This window comes from Coptis chinensis, chromosome 1, assembly GCF_015680905.1.
Source record: "Coptis chinensis isolate HL-2020 chromosome 1, ASM1568090v1, whole genome shotgun sequence".
NCBI classification, from domain to species: Eukaryota; Viridiplantae; Streptophyta; class Magnoliopsida; order Ranunculales; family Ranunculaceae; genus Coptis; species Coptis chinensis.
Genome location: NC_141456.1, coordinates 43,200,380 through 43,219,546, shown reverse-complemented (window position 1 = coordinate 43,219,546; position 19,167 = coordinate 43,200,380). Strand labels below are relative to the sequence as shown.

At 37.3% G+C, this 19,167-nt stretch overlaps 2 protein-coding genes across 2 annotated transcripts; one reads left to right on the top strand and one right to left on the bottom strand.

The window, feature by feature from the left end:
- Window positions 1-118: 118 nt before the first annotated feature.
- On the top strand, window positions 119-2,817 carry LOC147524165 (annexin D2-like). The gene is made up of 5 exons (XM_086602206.1): window positions 119-359; window positions 502-646; window positions 1,025-1,243; window positions 1,989-2,201; window positions 2,337-2,817. Exons 4-5 carry the CDS (start codon window positions 2,040-2,042, stop codon window positions 2,631-2,633), a joined length of 459 nt encoding a protein of 152 aa, XP_086458332.1. The 5' UTR covers window positions 119-359; window positions 502-646; window positions 1,025-1,243; window positions 1,989-2,039; the 3' UTR covers window positions 2,634-2,817.
- A 1,192-nt stretch (window positions 2,818-4,009) lies between these two features.
- Window positions 4,010-9,630, bottom strand: LOC147524164 (uncharacterized). Its single transcript, XM_086602190.1, has 5 exons — window positions 7,575-9,630; window positions 7,332-7,494; window positions 5,536-5,699; window positions 4,518-4,776; window positions 4,010-4,443 (listed from the first exon to the last, which is right to left on the bottom strand). Exons 1-5 carry the CDS (start codon window positions 9,239-9,241, stop codon window positions 4,336-4,338), a joined length of 2,361 nt encoding a protein of 786 aa, XP_086458316.1. The 5' UTR covers window positions 9,242-9,630; the 3' UTR covers window positions 4,010-4,335.
- Between the last annotated feature and the right edge of the window lie 9,537 nt (window positions 9,631-19,167).

The following is a 19,167-nucleotide window of genomic DNA, read 5'->3' as shown; positions in this document are numbered from 1 at the left end:
TGTACCTGTTACCTTATCCAATTTTCCTCGAGATCTACAAACGCTTACAGTCCCACGACGTTTATGTCAATAATGCCACGTGGGGTAAATATGTTTCCCGCTACCCCCTGATTTGGAAGATTACCAGACAAATAGAAAATGACATCTGGGGTATTTAATATGTTAAATAATTGAGCGATTGATTTTGATTGACAATAAAAGACAGTTAGCTGTCCTTATATACCTCTTCAAACTCAAACACACACTCACTTGACACAGAGAAAGAAAAGAAAAAAAATATATTATGTCTACCATCACAGTGCCTGCTTCTATCCCTCATGTCACCCAAGACATAGAGCAACTCAAAAAAGCTTTTGATGGTCTCTTTCTTTATCGAATCTATGTTTTTTTTTTTTTAAGATTTCTGTATGATCAATTATGTTGAACAAGTAAAATAATTTTGTTTTATGTTTGTGTTATGTTCCGATCTGATTAAAGAATTATGGTTGATGGGATTTGCAGGGTGGGGAACGGATGAGAAGTTGATCATATCCATATTGGCACATAGGAATGCAGCACAGCGTAAAATTATTAGGGATACTTATGCTGGAACTTATGGGAGGATCTCCTTAAATCACTCAAAAATGAACTTTCAAGTGACTTTGAGGTCAGTGCTGTTGTGTAATACTCACAAAAATCCCATATTTTTAATATTTTATTTTCTAAATTGCAATTATTTGTAGGATATCTTAAGATATAACAAGACTTTACATATATATATTTGCAAATTTTGAGTTTGATATATGCTCCAAGTAACCCTGACATGGTGCACAATCACACAATGCATACTATTTTATGTTTTAATTATTTATGGTTTTCCTGATTTTTTTAACGAATTTGTACGACCTAACGATGATTTGATGCTGAATTCCGAAGTTGTGACTGTGTGTTTGAAATGCATTTTTTCGATTATTCGACATGGCAATTAGGCAAGTTTTCTATGCATATGGCTTTTACTTACTCAAATTTTTGGTGCATCAAAAAGAGGGCAGTGCTGCTATGGACACTGGATCCTGCTGAACGTGATGCTTTCCTGGCTAATGAAGCTACAAAGAGGTTTACTTCAAACAATCAGGTTCTTTTGGAAATTGCTACTACAAGGTCTTCGCATGATTTATTGTTGCTGAGGCAAGCTTATCATGCTCGCTTTAAGAAATCCCTTGAAGAAGATGTTGCTGCTCACACCACTGGGGATTTCCGCAAGGTAGAGCTTTTCATTTTGCCAGCTTATTTATGAGATTATGCTTTATTTGTGCTTTAATTTCACAATTTTATTCATTACACAATGACATGTTCATCCACATTTGTGTGTTCTTTTATCTCCCGCACTACTCACTGGTTGTTTCAAAGGAGAGTAGTTCAATGCTTTTTGTCAAAACATCTTTCCTAGAAAAATAACTTTTACAGAGTCCTATACCTTGGTACAATGTGAGACAAATTCCTTGTGTGATTTTAGAGAAACACGAAGATAAAATTGATTATACATGACTAGAATCAACTAAACTACCTTGTTAGGAGTCATTTGGTGCAAGCTGGAGGTTTAAAGGGCTGAGGGGAAGGTAGGAGACAAAATCTTAAAACAACATCCTTGAGCCTTGACTGATTTCCCAAAAGGATATCTTATCACAGATAATATATCCAAACTAATGAGTATGATTCGAGTCTAATATTCCTTTATGTAACGGACATATGGGGATATATGAAACAATTCTTATATCCCTTTCAAGGGCAGGCGATATGTTCACTTCTCCAAAGACCAGATATTGAAGTACACAAAAGGTTTGGATACTTCTACTCCCTGTGTGACTTCAATGCATTGTATGTGTTATCTGGCCTTGCCGAATAGTGGCATATTTACTTCATCTAGTAATCTGAATCTCACTCTTCGTTTTTTTTTATGACTGTGAAACATGTACTGAGTGGTTATTTTGTCATTTCTATTCAATCAGCTTTTGGTGCCTCTTGTGAGTTCATACCGCTACGAGGGACCAGAGGTGAACATGATACTGGCTAAATCGGAAGCTAAGATACTCCATAATAATATTTCTGAGAAGGCTTACAATCATGATGAAGTTATAAGGATTCTTACGACAAGGAGCAAAGCACAGCTCAATGCAACACTTAATCACTACAACAATGAATTTGGGAATGCTATCAACAAGGTATACCCGTACACACCTTTTTTTTTTTCAATTTGTATTTGATAGGTATACCCCTGTTGTAATCTTTTTATTTGCGGTAGACAATTTCCACGAGTCTAATTTGTACATTTTTCTAAACACTTGGTCCGTTTGCAGGATCTGAAAGCTGATCCCAAAGATGATTTCCTTGCTGCAGTGAGATCCACAGTAAAGTGTTTGACCACTCCTGAAAAGTACTTTGAGAAGCTTCTCAGGATGGCAATTAACAAAACGGGGACTGATGAATGGGCTCTCACTAGGGTTGTTACTACCCGTGCTGAAGTGGACATGAAATCCATTATGGAAGAATACTACAGAAGGAACAGTGTTCCTCTGGATAAAGCCATTGGTAAAGATACATCAGGGGATTATGAAGGAATGCTTCTTGCTTTAATAGGTCATGGTGATGCTTGAGGCAGGCTTCATCTGTTATCACTGATGTTTCTGTTGGTTTGGTATGTGTCCTACCATACAAAAGTACTAAAACGTATCCTGGTATCTGTAAACCTTGTGTGCAATTGCTGTTTGTGTGCTGCTGGTTTGATGGAAGACTTCGGAGTGTAGCAAATTTGGTTTCAATAAATGGTAGTAATTGGTATCCTGTTATCTTATTACTTTGCGATATTTTGAGTTATTCATGTCATACATGAGCGATAGCATCGCGTTTCCAATTGTCCATGCAATACATAACACAATCCAGAGCTACCAGAGGTGCAGAACAGAAATGTGTCATCTTTCGAGACTCGTCTATCAAGAAAAATAATAGCTAGATTGACATTTTGAGAGTGAGATCCAATGGTCCTCTGTTACCCCTTCGTACCAGGCAGATGAAACTAGATTGCTTACCCCGGAAGTTTGTGTTGCCTGTAGTTTAATATTTATCAAAGAGGATTTCAAATTGGCGACAAAATCTAATTGATAAGCGCATGGCTGCGGGCGGTAGACGATCTGGTCTACATCACTGTCTACTGAAAGAGGTACCCAGTGAATCTCAGTCTTCACCAACATGTACCAAACTTAATACATGAATTATCGGAAATCATGTTTACAAATGATATTTGATATGATAGAGGATTTTCCCGTCGGCCTAACAGTATTTGACATTTATATATATTTTTTCCTTCATGTATGAGTTTGTTTTAAATTTCCCAAAGAAAAACCTCACTGTCCAATTAAGTTCACTAAACCTCCCTACATAGTATCATCACTTTCGACCAAAATGAAATCACTGCAGCAGAAACATTAGCAAATCAGCCAAAGAAAATGAAACCTACAGCAAGAACATAGATCCATAGCTTGTGTTAGTGCATTATTGTGAAAAACTTAAAAGGGTTATGGGTTAACCAATAATCCAATATTACCCCCACTAGATGAATCAATTAGGATTCCCCCACTAGATGGGAAATTATGGTCTCCCCCCTAAATACACACAAAAAATATTTAGGGGGAGACCCTAATTTCCCATCTAGTGGAAGAAATCCTAATTGGCTCATCCAGTGGGGTAACAGTAGTTCACCCAAACTTAAAATGTTGGCACTTTCCTTGATCTGGTCTTAATAGTTACTGCATGAACGTCATACACTTAGCAAGGCCCCTAGCTGTAGCGTAAGTTTTAGCAGTGACCATCCGATCCTGGAGGTTACAGTTAACCAGCCTTTAAAGGTTAACTTTTGACTATATGCATGACAATGCACTGGACTACATACATCACTGCACAAATACAAGCGACATTCAACACTCGTCATGTGAAGTTATTTGCATCTGAAAACAGAATATAGGAGAAGCCGATATAGCTAAAAGGAAGAGACATGTTTCAATATCTGGAGGCAAAATGTACATGGTCACAGTATACAAACTCTTACAATACCGATCCAGTCTAGTATTTGAAATCTATATCAAGGAGATATCAAAATAATACATACAACATCCACATTCCAGTAACTGGAGCAAAATTGCTGATTTTTACACTCTACAGAGCTTGTGATGGCAAATCCGTGAAGAAAACATACAGTTGGAGAGTAAGACCTGTAACTACAACATGACCAATAATCATGGTATAGGCTATACTAATAATCATATTGGACAACATGACCAATATACAAAAGCAAGAATTACATCACTTTTTTGAGCACGTCCATGAGAAAATCTTCTTGCAGTATGGATTGGTTTTCAGAACTTCTTCGTGTTGGCGGATGGCTTCAACCAATGCAGCATTGAGAGGACCCTGATTTGACTGTATGGATTAGTAAAAAGCGGTGTTTCTCGAGAAAACAATTTAAGGTGAAATGGTCTACAAACCTTGGTAATTCTAAGAGCAGACTGAATGACATAGTTTGCATACGGGTCTTGAAGCAACTTTTCAAGCTGAGAAGATGAGAGGAACTCATGGATGATTACTGATCGGCCATCTTCTCCAAATACCTTAAGACATTTTTCAACAACATTGCTACTGAATTTCTGCATAGAGAGCAGTACATAATTCCTTTCAAACTGGGACATCAAGGTTGCATTGGCAGATGGTATCTTCAATTCTAATACAAATTGAATCACATAATTCCTGCAATATAGATGGGAAACTATAAGAAACTAGCAATTGTTGTCAAATAAAGTGGAACAGTGTCTTCCCCAATGGAGGAAATATATGACAATTGTTTCAAATAGATATTGAGTTTGAAGAACTCTGAATGTCAATAACATAATGCCCTCTAAAAGTTATCTACATCCATTTATATTACTATATGGAAATACAAACATATGAAACACTCTAAACGTTCAACATTACGAACCTAAAACTATAAACACAAGGAAAAAAAGTTGAACAAAGGAAATTTAAGCACCAAAAGTTGAAAATAGTCGAACTATAAGATAATACTTAAGTTACTTGAATGCTATACAACCTTCAGGTAAAGGTGACTCTTAAAGGTATTTACTGAAAGAGATTCCTCAAAAATACTACCAAATTATGAACCCACAATTTCAACTGCAATTTAGGAAGTTAAAACAAACGAAAAAGTTGAAGAGAATAAATCTAAGCAACGTGAAAAGCTGAAAATGGACCGGTTATGAATCAACCGGTGAGTTACTATCAAAAGTGTTTACTGAGAGATTCTTGATGAAAACGAATTAGTTTACACCAAATGGCATTGACACCGGTGCATGGTCAGATATCCAACACAGCGAAGTACCGAAAATTGATTGGATATAACCTTCAAGATGTCAATGTGCCGTATCCAACACGGATACGTGGATACATATCTGACACATTTACGTGTCATATAAGAAAAAATGACTTGCACTGTTTCTTTTAAATAATTACCCAAAAGCATCCTGTGCAAGGCGAAGTCCGTTAGAGGATACTTTTGAAAGCAAAATTTCTCGATCTTTTCCTGTAGCATAAGTGATGCAACGTTGCAACACACAGCAGCCATGTCGATGTGTTGCTATTTCAAAGCAGAACTTTGCAGCAGACTTGTAAATGAACTGTCAAAACAAAAAAAGAAAAACAGAGCACAACTATATTTAAAAAGCATAGAACTGAGCAGAACTAAAAATGAAATTAAAAACATTCCACAGAGACTAACAACATATGAAAGGAAAGTCTCATCTTCACTTGGGGAGGAGGAATGGGGTTGATTGAAGGGTTTAGGAGTCAACTTATGAACAGTTCTGGTAATCTAGTGTTCTACCAGTGAAAAAAAATATATAAGGTTAAAAATATTTGTTTCCCAAAATAAGTTTAATTACAAGCTTCAGTTCAATTTTGATTACCCACCTTACAACAGGCAATCAAACCTAATAAAGAGAATGATAAGAAACGAAAACATGAAAAGTTTATGACTTTGTTATAATCACTGGTGGATCAGTACATCTAGGACAAGTGGATACCCTTTGTTTACTATTGAAACTCGAAAACAACCATATAGTGGTTATGTCCATCTCCCCCTCTCATACTCTATTGAGTTGAATCCCCCATGATGCAGCACAAAAAGCCAAATGTCGTTAAACACTACACCATTTCCATCTCGTGGCCTAATTAGAATGTTTTTATTTACTCATTAGATGTGTCAACGCAATAAGAAACATCTCAGTCATTGCACGTATATACTTGAAAGTTCAAATTTCCTTCAAGGGATAATTCTTATTATAGTAAAGCTCTTGAATTCATGTGTTTGCTTCAAAGAAAGTAACTAAACGATTTCAAACTTAGGATGAAAACTAATTCATGCTAGAAGTGAAAGGCACATTCCAGCTCCTTCTCGGAAATAATAAGATGAGTTGGTGTTTCCAACCAAAATCTTGAAGGTGTTAGGATGCCTCAAAGAAAATCTACTTGTGCTCACAGACAGAAATTTAATTTTCCAACAAGCATTAGAGGTTTCTTTCCTAAACTCAGTGGACAAAAATCATACGCTCTAAGCAAGGCTATGGGTGAATAACCAGGCCATTTTCATCGCTAGAGTTATAACATATAGAATAGGAAAACCATAAGTCCATTTTTGTGCATTTCATACAACATTAGATGAATTTCACTTTTCCTTTCGGTCCAGGTGTCCAGCAAAAGAGAATAGGATTCATCAGACCCAAATCGTTAACCGATCCATTTCCCACCCTTCTTTTTGGGAGGATGTTTGAATGGATTATCATTCTTATACGGGTCTTTTACTAGGACCTGGTACAGATTATAAGTTACTAAAGCATCTGGGACGTGATCACAAAAACAACATTAAAGATAAGGTATCTAAAAGCTTGAGCAAATCCAATTTAAAGATACTCTAAGAGCAGTTGTGTACATGAAAATCAAATGAACTTGTAACCATGTACATAATATGCCAAAAATGAGAAGAGACATGTCAACATTTTCAAAGGGACAGCATGGAAAGAGTGCAATCTAATAAGAAAAAAGGACACAAGGAAAAGAGAGATTGGTATACATGTTAGAAACATTCTTATATGAAGCATAATCACAATATGCAATCTGTACTCAAATATATTACCGATCTGCATGATCAATATAGCCATATGTAACACCCAAGTGTGAGTTAAGATTTCTCTTAGACCCAAAAGTAAGGTCCACAAATGTAAGACCGAAAAATAAAGTTTGAGAAGCTATACCTTGTTCTCTTCATTCTCTAGGTTTTGCAAGCAATACTGGAGTACATGATTCCCGTTTAAGTCCTTGATGAGATCAAGGAATCCAGGTTCAAGGGCTGAGATAACAATCAACTTTTCCTGCTGCGTCTTGAGAGTACTGATTAGCTTCTGTACCGCGCGAGTACTGATACAATAACCTCATTAGAGCAGGAAAAAATGGACTTACTGGAACAAAAACGAACATACAAGATATGCTAGTTTTACCCGTGCATGTTTAAAGAGATTCTGACAAGCTCGCCGGGCGTCTTTGTTACCATGAGCAAAATCTTCATTCTTTGTTCAGCATTGCACTTCTCCAACAACTTCTGTACAAGGTAATTCCCAAACTGGTTCGTCATGAGTTCAACAACATGATCAATTAACTCTTGAAATATCATTTGCTTATCTTGTGGAGAGCCCTCATCAAATTTTTGTTGTAATAACCTACACCCCTGTTGATCCTTTGCTAGGTAGTATATATAATCTTGGACATTCAACAAAGAATCATATGTCAATGGCGGAGACAAAGGACTATACATCATATCACTTCCACTATCAGAATTCACAAAAGAAGTTCTTGTAGAGCAAATGGGATAAGCCAACTCAGAACTCCTCTGCTTCAGGTGAGTTCTACCAATCTCATTTCTAGCTTCCTTGGCACAACCACGTCTCTTTTTGATGACATAATTTAGACCTTTGCCCTGAATTATTAGGCTATCTTCACAATCGAAAACTTCAAAATCCTGTGAACCTCTCACAGGGGTAGGAGTTTGAGGCATCAATTCTGTTGTTGCTCCTAGTCTTCCATTAGGCATTGGAAGATTACATTGCATTAGACTTTCCATGCCCAAAGGTACATTTCGTTCTGTCATGTGAGAAGAACTTAGCAAATTAGATACACCTGCCTGCCCAATAGAATACATAGGATTTTGCTGCTGATACAACATAGCACCACTCATGGAAGGCCTAGTTATGGAAGAGGCATTATAGGGGACTGGAATTTTCCTGTCGTACAAATTACCACGCAAAACAGCATCTGCTTGAAGCCGAAGATTACTTATAGTCTCTTCCATGGAAGGCCTAGCTACGGAAGAGCCAGTATAAGGAACTGGAACTCCCCTGCCATAATAATTTCCACCCAAAGACGCATCAGCTTGAAGCTGAAGATTACTTAAAGTTTGGTCCATAAATTGTTTCTGTGAGGTATTAACATTATCAGCATATTGATCTTGTCCAAAAAACAGTGGAGTATATCTACCAGGAGTCGAAAAATTACCCTTTTGTAAGTTTTGCTGCAATCCCAACAATGCCGAGCTCCTATCCTCATTAAAACTAGTTGGACTCAAGGGAATGCGTCGCAAATCTGAAACACCATTCCCAAAGGCCCCATTCTTCTCCACATTACCATTATAATTCCTATCAAACCCATACAAGTCACTCCCAAGTCGTCTATTCATCGAAGCCTCCTCAATACCTTCTTTAATATACATTCTACCCAAATCATTCACCAAATTTTCGACAGAACTCCTCCCCAAAGGAGAATCATAATGGGCATTTCTAAAAGGGGTTTGGGGTTTAATATCTTCTAACATAGTTGGTGTTTGGGATCCATCTTCATCAGAAGAAAACCAACCAGATAATAAACTCGACGTCGATCCTTCAGACTGTAGATTAAATCCACTTACAGGGGATGAAACAGGTTTATACTTAAACTGGTCATCATCAAACATACCATACATCCCATAACTTCTATCTACATTACTACTAGTACCGTGGGTACCATGACCATGCACATAACTATTATGTTGTTGTTGTTGATGAAGATTGAAAGATGTTGAATGGGTTTGAGGGATTTCATTCAACAACATTTCAAACTCTTTATCATTCTTCATCTTCTTTTCACCTTTTTTCTATATATCAAAAAATAATAAAGGACTAAATCACAAAACGCTTAAACCCCAAATCTTTTTTTTTAAAAAGGACTAAAAGTGAAATACCGAAAAAGATTACCAGGGTTTTTGATGTTTTTGATGATGAAGAAGGATGAAAAGTTGTCAAATGGATTAAAGTGACATTTTGAGGCCTGGGGTGTTTGAAGAAAGTTGGTGAAGCATGCAAAGATGAAGAAGATGGGTTTGTTTTAGTATTGGTACATTTTATTTATATGTATACGGTTTTTTTGTAGTGTTGAGTGTAGAGATACGGTTTGAGTACTGTATACGTTCACGCCATTAAAACTAGACAAAGGGTCACTGGGAGAGAGAAAGACAGAGACACACACAAAATACTTCTCTGCTGTCACTAGAGTATATAAAGACTGACTCTTTTTTCCATTGAATCAGCTACTCCTGACACCAAAACTAGAATTTCGACCTTGTTATATGTGGGGCCAAATGGACTTTGCATCAAAAAAATACCTTGCCTCTTATTAGTTGAATGGCTTTGGTTTCTTAAACACTAAGAAACCACGACTTTCTTGAGTGCACAAGGAGAGTGCAAACAGTGTGAGGGACTAGGAAAAGATGTAATGGTGAAAGAAACATCTTGTCAAAACTCTCTTTTTGTTTCTTCTTTAAAGTAACTGCGCCAATGAAACAGAATTTTGGTCCAGGTACTCGGATCATACGAATTGCTTGGGATGGGCCCGTCTATTTGAACGATCACAACCATTGGTGTAAAATGAATCGTTTATCATATGCCATCTTTGGTGAGGAATGCATCGTTGGTGTCTTCCCCAATAAGTAGCTATCTTACATCAAAATGGTGTGTTTTGGGGAACCACACCTCATTTTAAGATGCCTTTTCTTGATCTATGATCATCATACATAATATTCAATCAATGATCTTGATCAATTCATAGCCATGTTCACAAAATCATTTAGAAAGTCTTTTTTTTTCGATAAACGGCATTTAGAAAAGAAATAGTCTTTTCAATTTTTTTGGATAGGCAAGCGGGGTTACATAAAATTTAATAAGATTACATAATTTTAGTCTAGCTTATTCGCGCTAAATGAAAGTATGAAACTAATAATAAGCACGCGAAATTTTGATGTAAGTGTGTAACCGTATAAGTTAAAGAAGCATAAAAATCTCCCTGTTTTTCTTAACTTTGAGGTCCCACAGTTTTCGAGACCAATACCAATAAGGCAATAAACAGCCCATTTCCTATTTCCACATTAGGAACTAGAACTTAGAAAACCGTAGCATGTTTGCCAGTTTCAGGTAACCATTGCCTGTCAAACCTGCAAGACTTCAATTGCCTTGCTTTTTCTCCATTAACTTGGTCTCCAAGAAACTAGTCAGGCTTTCATTTGAGAAATTTCCTCCTACTTTTTCTCTATCAACTTGATCGTTCCATGAAAATCCTATCATGCCAATTTTTGCCAAAATATTCTTCGAAATCATCCACGAAAGTTCGAGGGAAGACCTCACTAAAAACAATAATTTTTGTATTGAGAATTTGAGATTTTAAACTATACTAGACGTTAGCTGGATTTCGAAATCTCGATTAGGAAATTGGAAGTTTCCAGTGAGGTTGCATGTATGGACATGAGTGTTGCGCAGTAGCTAGCATTATGCGTTTCTTGGTTCAACAATAAGACTCATACCTTGCAGGCTTGCAGTCTAATACCCCTAAAACACAAACACCATTTCGTAGAAATGATTTCTTTGTTCACCAATCCGTTGAATGAATTATGCAATCGTAGTGACTAGTGCTATTCCACTAACTTTCATCATTTTAACATATATATTGACTGATTTAGACAAAATTTGATAAAATGAAACTGAATACAAAAGGGCGCTAATGTGACAGGAGCATGCTAAGTGGAACATTTTACGAGTGGAGGATCAACAAAACTTAGAAACTATTAAATTCTCATCAATTAGCACTGTTTTTTTGTTAAACTAGTGGAACGGAAAGAAAATCCAATATGAACACACAAATCACAATTTTAAGAACAATAAGTTTTTTCTACCCACAAAAATGTTGGAATCTCTATGAGTATTTCTAAATACTAGTGTGTGTGTGCAAAGTGGAGGAGATGAACAAAGTGTGTTCTCTCCACTTTAGTACATTGTAGATAGTCTCACATTGGTTAACCACCACTAGCAAGTAAAGTATAAGAGACATTCCTCTACCATAAGGGCGTGCCCTTAGGATACAAATGCTTTTGTGTTAGAAGGGAGGACTCACCCAAAGCCACACGTGCCCCCGCCCCCGCCCCCGCCCGGGCCGGCTCCAGCTCAGGCTTACTGTCTAGTGGGTAGTGGCTTACCAATTGCCTAAACTTGTTTTGCTTCACCAGCAAGTTTCGGTGGGTGTCCTATTATGAGTTGGCTTCTACTTCCTTATCTGCTTGCGAAACCGACTTTGAGCGGTCCTTCTCATATCTGGAAATCGACCAACCTAACCTCTATATAGGCACCGTTGTGCGTCCATAGAGAGGTATCCCAGAGACAGCAACAAACACACAAAACAAAACTCATTCCAGAGAAAGAGAGAACTCACAACCTACCTTCTTTTCTTTCTCTTCTTCATGTAGCCGCCAGATAGTTATATTGCTGTTCTAGAGGGTAGTCTGTTCTAGTGCAAAGTCAGACTGCTGTTAACCATTGAATCCTGTGAGAAAGACGTCATTATTGTTGCTTTTTCTGCACCATTGGAAGGGGCGAAATCTTTCCTTAAGAACAGCCTAATCCGCACCTTGGTTATTACCTATTAATTCTGTCCTTGTCTCTTTAATGTTTTCTTTATTCACATCCAACAATCTTAAGGAAAGAATCAAGATGTCTACACCAGTTGACACGTCGAACAAAGAAACCAATTCTGGAGTCTTGGAAGTTACTTCGACTATGAGAGATGTTGCACCTCTACTGAATGCTCGCAACTTACCCAATGTGTCAAAGATTGAATCCTTCAACGGTTCACACTTCAAGCGATGGAGAGAAAGGGTGTTCACAACCCTAGATGTACTCAACTATGCAAAGTATCTCATTGATACAACACCCGTGGAGGGTTCTAATGATTTTGAAAGAAATCAAGCTGCTTGGCTCAATGAGAATAAGGTATGTCGTCATGCTATTTTGAGTACCTTGTCCAATGAAATTTTTGATATTTATTGTTCAAATAAGAATGCACATGATATATGGGAGAGTTTGAACAAAAAATATATAATAGAGGATGTTGGTACTCAGAAATATGTTATTGGGACTTTTCTAAAGTTCAAGATGAGAGAGAATAGAGATGTAACGTCTCAAATCCATGATTTTTATGTGCTGATTAATGATTTGAAAACTAAGGGTATTAATTTACCCGAAACCTTTGTTGCTGGATGTTTGATTGAGAAACTCCCCGAGTCTTGGAAACACTATAAAAATAGTATGAAGCATAAGCGCAAGCAGATGACTCTTGAGGATGTGATCATTCACATTCACATAGAGGAAAAGAACAAGACTCGAGATGATGTGTTGTCTAAGGAATTCCATTCTAAAGACAATATCATTGAAGGTAATCCCAGCAAATTTAACAAAACCTCTAAAAAGCAGAAATATAACAAAAATAAGAATTTCAAGGTCAAAGGCACTTCTTTTAAAAGGAGTGGTACTGGCAATGAAAATTATTATGTTTGTGGTAAACCTGGACATTGGGCTTTTCAGTGCAGACACAAGAAAAACACTGATGATCCTCCCAATGCTAATATAGTTGGGGGAGATGGTATTATTGCTGCTGTGGTGTCACAAATGTTCATGGCCACTGGGAAGAAGAATTGGGTACTAGATTCTGGTGCCACTCGCCACGTCTGTGGTGATGTTGAAGCCTTCTCAGACTACATACTAGTGAAAGATGAAAAAGTCTATATGGGTGACTCAAGGTCTGTTCCTGTTGAGGGAACATGCAAGATTCTTCTGAAGTTAACTTCAGGGAAAACTCTTTCACTTAGTAATGTTCTTCATGTTCCTGAGATTCATCAGAATCTGATTTTTGTGTCCTTATTGGGAAAAGCTGGCGTCAAGGTGACTTTTGAGAGTGACAAGTTCGTTCTAACAAAGAATGAGAGTTTTGTTGGGAAAGTTTATTGTAATAACAGTGGTCTTTTCATGCTGAATGTAGTTGACAACATTATTATTAATAAGAATGAATCTGCTTTGCTTATTTGCTTGACTCTTTTAATATATGGCATGGTAGACTATGACATGTGAATGTTCAGTATATGAAAAGGATAAAAGCATATGGTTTATTGTCTGATATTTCTGATTTTTCTAATGATAAATGTGAGATATGTGCTGAGACTAAAGCCACAAAAAAATCATGCAGAACTGTTTCTAGAGATAAAACTGGATTACTAACTCTTATTCATACGGATTTGAGTGAATTCAGAAGTACCATGTCTAGAGGGGGGAAGTTTTATTATATTACATTCATAGATGACTTCTCTAGGTACACCATGGTATATTTACTTAGAAACAAGCATGAGGCAGGTGAGATGTTTCTCAAGTACAAAGCTGAAGTTGAAAACCAAATTTTAAGCGTAAGATTAAAAGACTTCGGTTTGACAGGGGTGGAGATTATGAGTCTAACCCCTTCCAGGACTTTTTGTAACAAGAATGACATTATTCATGAGACTACACCACCATACTCTCTTGAGTCTAATGGAGTAGCCGAACGGAAAAACAGAACACTAAAAGAGATGATGAATGCTATGCTTGTAAGTTTTGGAGCTTCCCTGAATTTGTGGGGGACTGGGGGGAAGCAATCCTATCTGCTTGCCATATACAGAATAGGATACCCAACAAGAAAGCAGAGAATAAGACACCATATGAATTATGGAAATGTCATGCACCTAATCTGAAATACTTCAAAATGTGGGGTTGTCTTGCAAAGGTTCTAGTGAACGAACCTAAAAAGAGAAAATTGGGACCTAGAACTGTTGATTGTATGTTCATTGGTTATGCTCATAATAGTGCTGTATATAGATTTTTAGTCGTAAAATCTGATAATAACCTTGTCGATGCTAACACTATTATAGAGAGTAAAAATCCTGAATTTTTTGAGAATTTGTTTCCTTTGAAAATTGGCATTGAGAGGTTGGTTGCTCCTAGTGAACAACAATCAACAGATCCTGAAATTTCTGAACAAAAAATTTGGAAGAGTAAAAAATACATAAAATCCACCAATTTTGGTGATGATTTTTACACGTTTCTTCTTGATGATGATCCTGTGACGTATAATGAGGCAATCAGTTCTCGAGATGCACCTTTCTGGAAAGATGCTATAAACTCAGAACTAGATTCGATTATATCTAATCACACATGGGAGATAGTTGATCTACCTCCTGGGGGGAAACCTATACATTACAAGTGGATCTTCAAAAAGAAACTGAAGCTAGATGGTTCTATTGAGAAATACAAGGCTAGACTAGTAGTTAAGGGATTCTCCCAGAAAAAAGACATTGACTATTTTGATACTTATGCTCCTGTAATTAGAATTTCTTCTATAAGAGTTCTAAAGGCTCTCGTTGCTATTCATAATTTATTTATTTATCAAATGGATGTAAAAACTGCATTTTTGAATGGTGATCTTGATGAAGAAATATATATGATGTAGCCTGAAGGTACTATAGTACCAGGGAATGAGCAAAAATTATGCAAATTAGTTAAGTCTTTATATGGGTTGAAACAAGTGCCAAAACAATGGCATGAAAAGTTTGACAGTGTCATGATGTCCAATGGATATCACATAAATGATGCTGATAAATGTATTTACTTTAAATCTTTTGATGTAAATACATATGTGATTATCTGTCTATATGTGGATGACATGTTAATCATGAGTCCTAGCCTTGATGTTGTGAGAAACACCAAGATGTTCTTATCCTCCCAATTTGAAATGAAGGATTTGGGAGAAGTTGATGTGATTCTTGGAATCAAAATTATCAGAAACAGTGATGGCTATACGTTTTCACAAGAGCATTATGTTGAGAAATTTTTGAAGAAGTTTAACTTTTATGATAATAAGCCTGTGTCGACACATTATGAGGCAACTAGTGAACTTCAGAAAAATGATCAACATAATGTCCTTCAGTCTAAATATGCCCAAATTATTGGTAGTCTCATGTACTTGATGAATTACACTAGAACTGACATTGCTTATGCAGTTAGCAGGTTGAGTAAATACACTCATTGTCCTAGCAAGAAATATTGGAGTGCGTTAGAGAGATTAGCCAAGTACTTGAGAGGAACAATGGATTACTGCATACGTTTTAGACAAACTCCACCTGTGATAGAGGGTTATTGTGATGCAAATTGGATATCTGATTATCATGATATCAAGTCCACTAGTGGTTATATTTTCACCCTTGGTGGAGGTGCATGCAATCACTTGGAAATCTTCTAAGCAGACCTTGATAGCTCGTTCAACCATGGATTCCGAGCTTATTGCTTTAGATAAAACAAGTGTTGAGGCTGAGTCGCTTAGAAATCTCTTGGCAGATCTTCCTATTGGTACAAAACCGCCTCTAGCTGTACCTATGCATTGTGACAGTCAGGCCGCGATAGCAAAGGCAAAGAGCAAATTGTATAATGGGAAAAGCAGGCATATTCGTCTAAGACTACAGTCTATAAAGCAGCTGCTAGAATCTGGAGTTATGGCTCTAGATTATGTGAGGTCAGAGTTAAATTTGGCCGATCCTCTGAAAAAACCGCTTAACAGGAGACAAATGGTTGAAACGTCGAGGGGGATGGGACTTTTGCCTTAGATAGAAGGCGACACTGACGACAACCCAACCTATGTGATTGGAGATCCCATGAAGTAGGTTCAAAGGGAAAAACAAGTCACCTCGTCGCTCTGGTATGCTATCGTCTTTCTTTGAGACGTCCCACCCTATGATGAGATAGCATTTTTTGTATATTTTGTATAACTTGAATTGCAATAAGAAAGAATGAGTTATTTTACTCTTATTGGAATTCATAGTCCATTATTTTTTATGAGATAGTGTAGTTTAACTGCAATGTACACTTGATAGATATCCACCTACGTGAATGTAGAACTGGGTTGGTTCTTATGAGTATTCGGGCAAGTACTCTAGAGCATTAATGGAACACAGACAGCATAGGGGCCAAAAAGCGCAACATTGTAGAACAGGCATATAATGAAAAAGCAGTGTGGGTGCATGTGATCTATTTTACTACAAGGGAATGTTGGTTCAAAGATTTTTTAATCCACCACTTTCACGTATTATAAGACATGTTATCCTATGACTGGTTCAAGCCCGTAAAACACCAGTATCTTATGCATTGTTTTTTCGATTCTCTCTGGCATTTCGTTAACCCATTTCTTTTATAATATTCTATTCCAAAATAGTGGGAGACTATTAGTATTTTGAAATAGTGGGGATTATTGGAATCTCAATGAGTATTTCTAAATACTAGTGTGTGTGTGTGTGCAAAGTGGAGGAGATGAACAAAGTGTGTTCTCTCCACTTTAGTGCATTGTAGATAGTCCCACATTGGTTAACCACCACTAGCAAGTGAAGTATAAGAGACATTCCTCTACCATAATGGCGTGCTCTTAGAGTACAAATGCTTTTGTGTTAGGAGGAAGGACTCACCCAAAGCCACACACGCGCGCCCGACTGCACCAAACCGAGTCGTGTCCGTTCGGGCTTGGGCTTGGGCTTACTGTCTAGTGGGTAGTGGCTTACCAATTGCCTAAATTTGTTTTGCTTCAGCAGCAAGTTTCGGTGGGTGTCCTATTACGAGTTGGTTTCTGCTTCCGTATCTGTTAGCGAAACCGACTTTGAGCAGTCCTTCTCATATCTGGAAACCGACCGACCTAACCTCTATATAAACACTGATGTGCATCGTCCATAGAGAGGTATCCCAGAGACAGCAACAAACACACAAAGCAAAACTCGTTCCAGAGAAAGAGAGAACTCGCAACCTACCTTCTTTTCCTTCTCTTCTTTCCCCGAACCGCAGAGAGTTATATTGTCGTTCAGAGAGTAGTCCGTTTCTAGTGCAAAGTCGACCGCTATTAACCATTGAATCCTCGTGAGGAAGACACCATCGGCCGCCTTTCTCGCACCATTAGAAGGGCTTAAATCTTTTTTCTTAAAGACAATGACTGTCTGGCGCTTTGGTTATTACCTGTTAATTCTGTCCTTGTCTCTTTATTGTTTTCTTTATTCACATCCAACAAAAAAAAATTCAAAGGTTAAAATTATGGCTTAGCAAACATAGCAACGCATTCCACAAACTGGATGGTGACTGCAAAGACATTATTTACAAATTGCGTATTTGGTTTTCAGTGGTGGTGGATTGTCGTCTTCATGTAATGAATTTTTGGTGGACCACCATCCAAGTTATGAGAAATATATAGAATGGCTTCGCCAGCCATGTTTTAGATAACATTGAAAGTGATATATAAATAAGTTTCCAATTCAAGTACGGGGGCCATAAACATTAAAGGACTCCAAATGTTTTTAGATCCAACATTATACCTATGACCCTTTTGCACCATTAATTGGCAACACTCTAAAAAAAAGTCCAATCAGAAGAATTTAGAATTACTTAACAGTTAGCGTACACCTACGTTGGACAAAAAGCGTCCCAGGAGTAAAGATCAGATCATATCGGACTATCAAACCGGCTCCTTACAACAGACTGAACAGAGTACACACTCATGACTAATGTCAAGGTGTATGCAATAGTGCAACAAACTCTTTTTCGTCTCGTTGGGCTGGTAATTATTAATTTCAATTCGTAGTCAATAGATAGAGGATGCATCCCAAGTGTAACACCGACAGTGAAAATAATTACTTGAGTTCGAAGCTCTTTTCACTTATGCACTCCCCATGTGCAACATCCACAGCGAAAGCAGTTGAGCTTGAAGCTTAGCATAAATCATCTTAGATCCATGCCAAGTAGGTCGATCCATGAATCATGAATGCCTTACAATAAAGCAACAGTATACTGAAAACAAATCATCTATGAAGCCACCAAATCATATAGTTACCGCACTAATAATTATGATATTATACCCCTGTTTGGCCAAAATAGAGATGTACTTCATGCAGTAGGGTTCCCTTGCTCATTATTAGGACGACTAATCAAGCAAGGGAAATCTTTCAATTGAGTATTGCATTGTGATCTCCATATACCACATTCGATCTGGGTGTTATTGGGTTGCCTATAATTAGGTTAGTTATGAACGAACTTATGAGGTACTTCATCCTTGGGTGTGAAAGAGATCATCCTTGAGAAACCCGTGTTTTCTTTTCCTCCAAGAGCGGGATCCTCAACAAGATAACAACAGTCAATGGGAGCAAAAACTTGAAAAATAATGTTCTAAACAAATTTGAAGAACATGTTGACATTAGAGCCTTCATTATCCTTGAACAATAATATATAAAAAAAAAACCTCAGTATAGCAGGGTCTTGAATGCTAGTTCCAAAAAGAAACGCGCAATATAACTTGAAAAATAAAGTTCTAACCCAAGCTATGAATTTCTGAATCTGTACCAGCAACTCCACCAATCCAGCAATTGTAGGTGAAATGAGGCTGCCCATATGAACAGCGGCATCTAATTGGTCTGAAAGAAATGGAATTCCATGAATTCGAATGTGTTTAAATTCCTTTTTTTTCTAAATCATAGTAACCTTGATATTCACTGCTTTTAAGTAAGACAGTTCCATTCTTCACTACTCTTAACATTTTCAAAGACACGCTCCGCAATGGCCCAAGAGTTTCCTTCCTAATACTGTATAGTCTTGTCCAAGATTCCACAACCCGATATTCTTTCAAAACCCATATGACAAA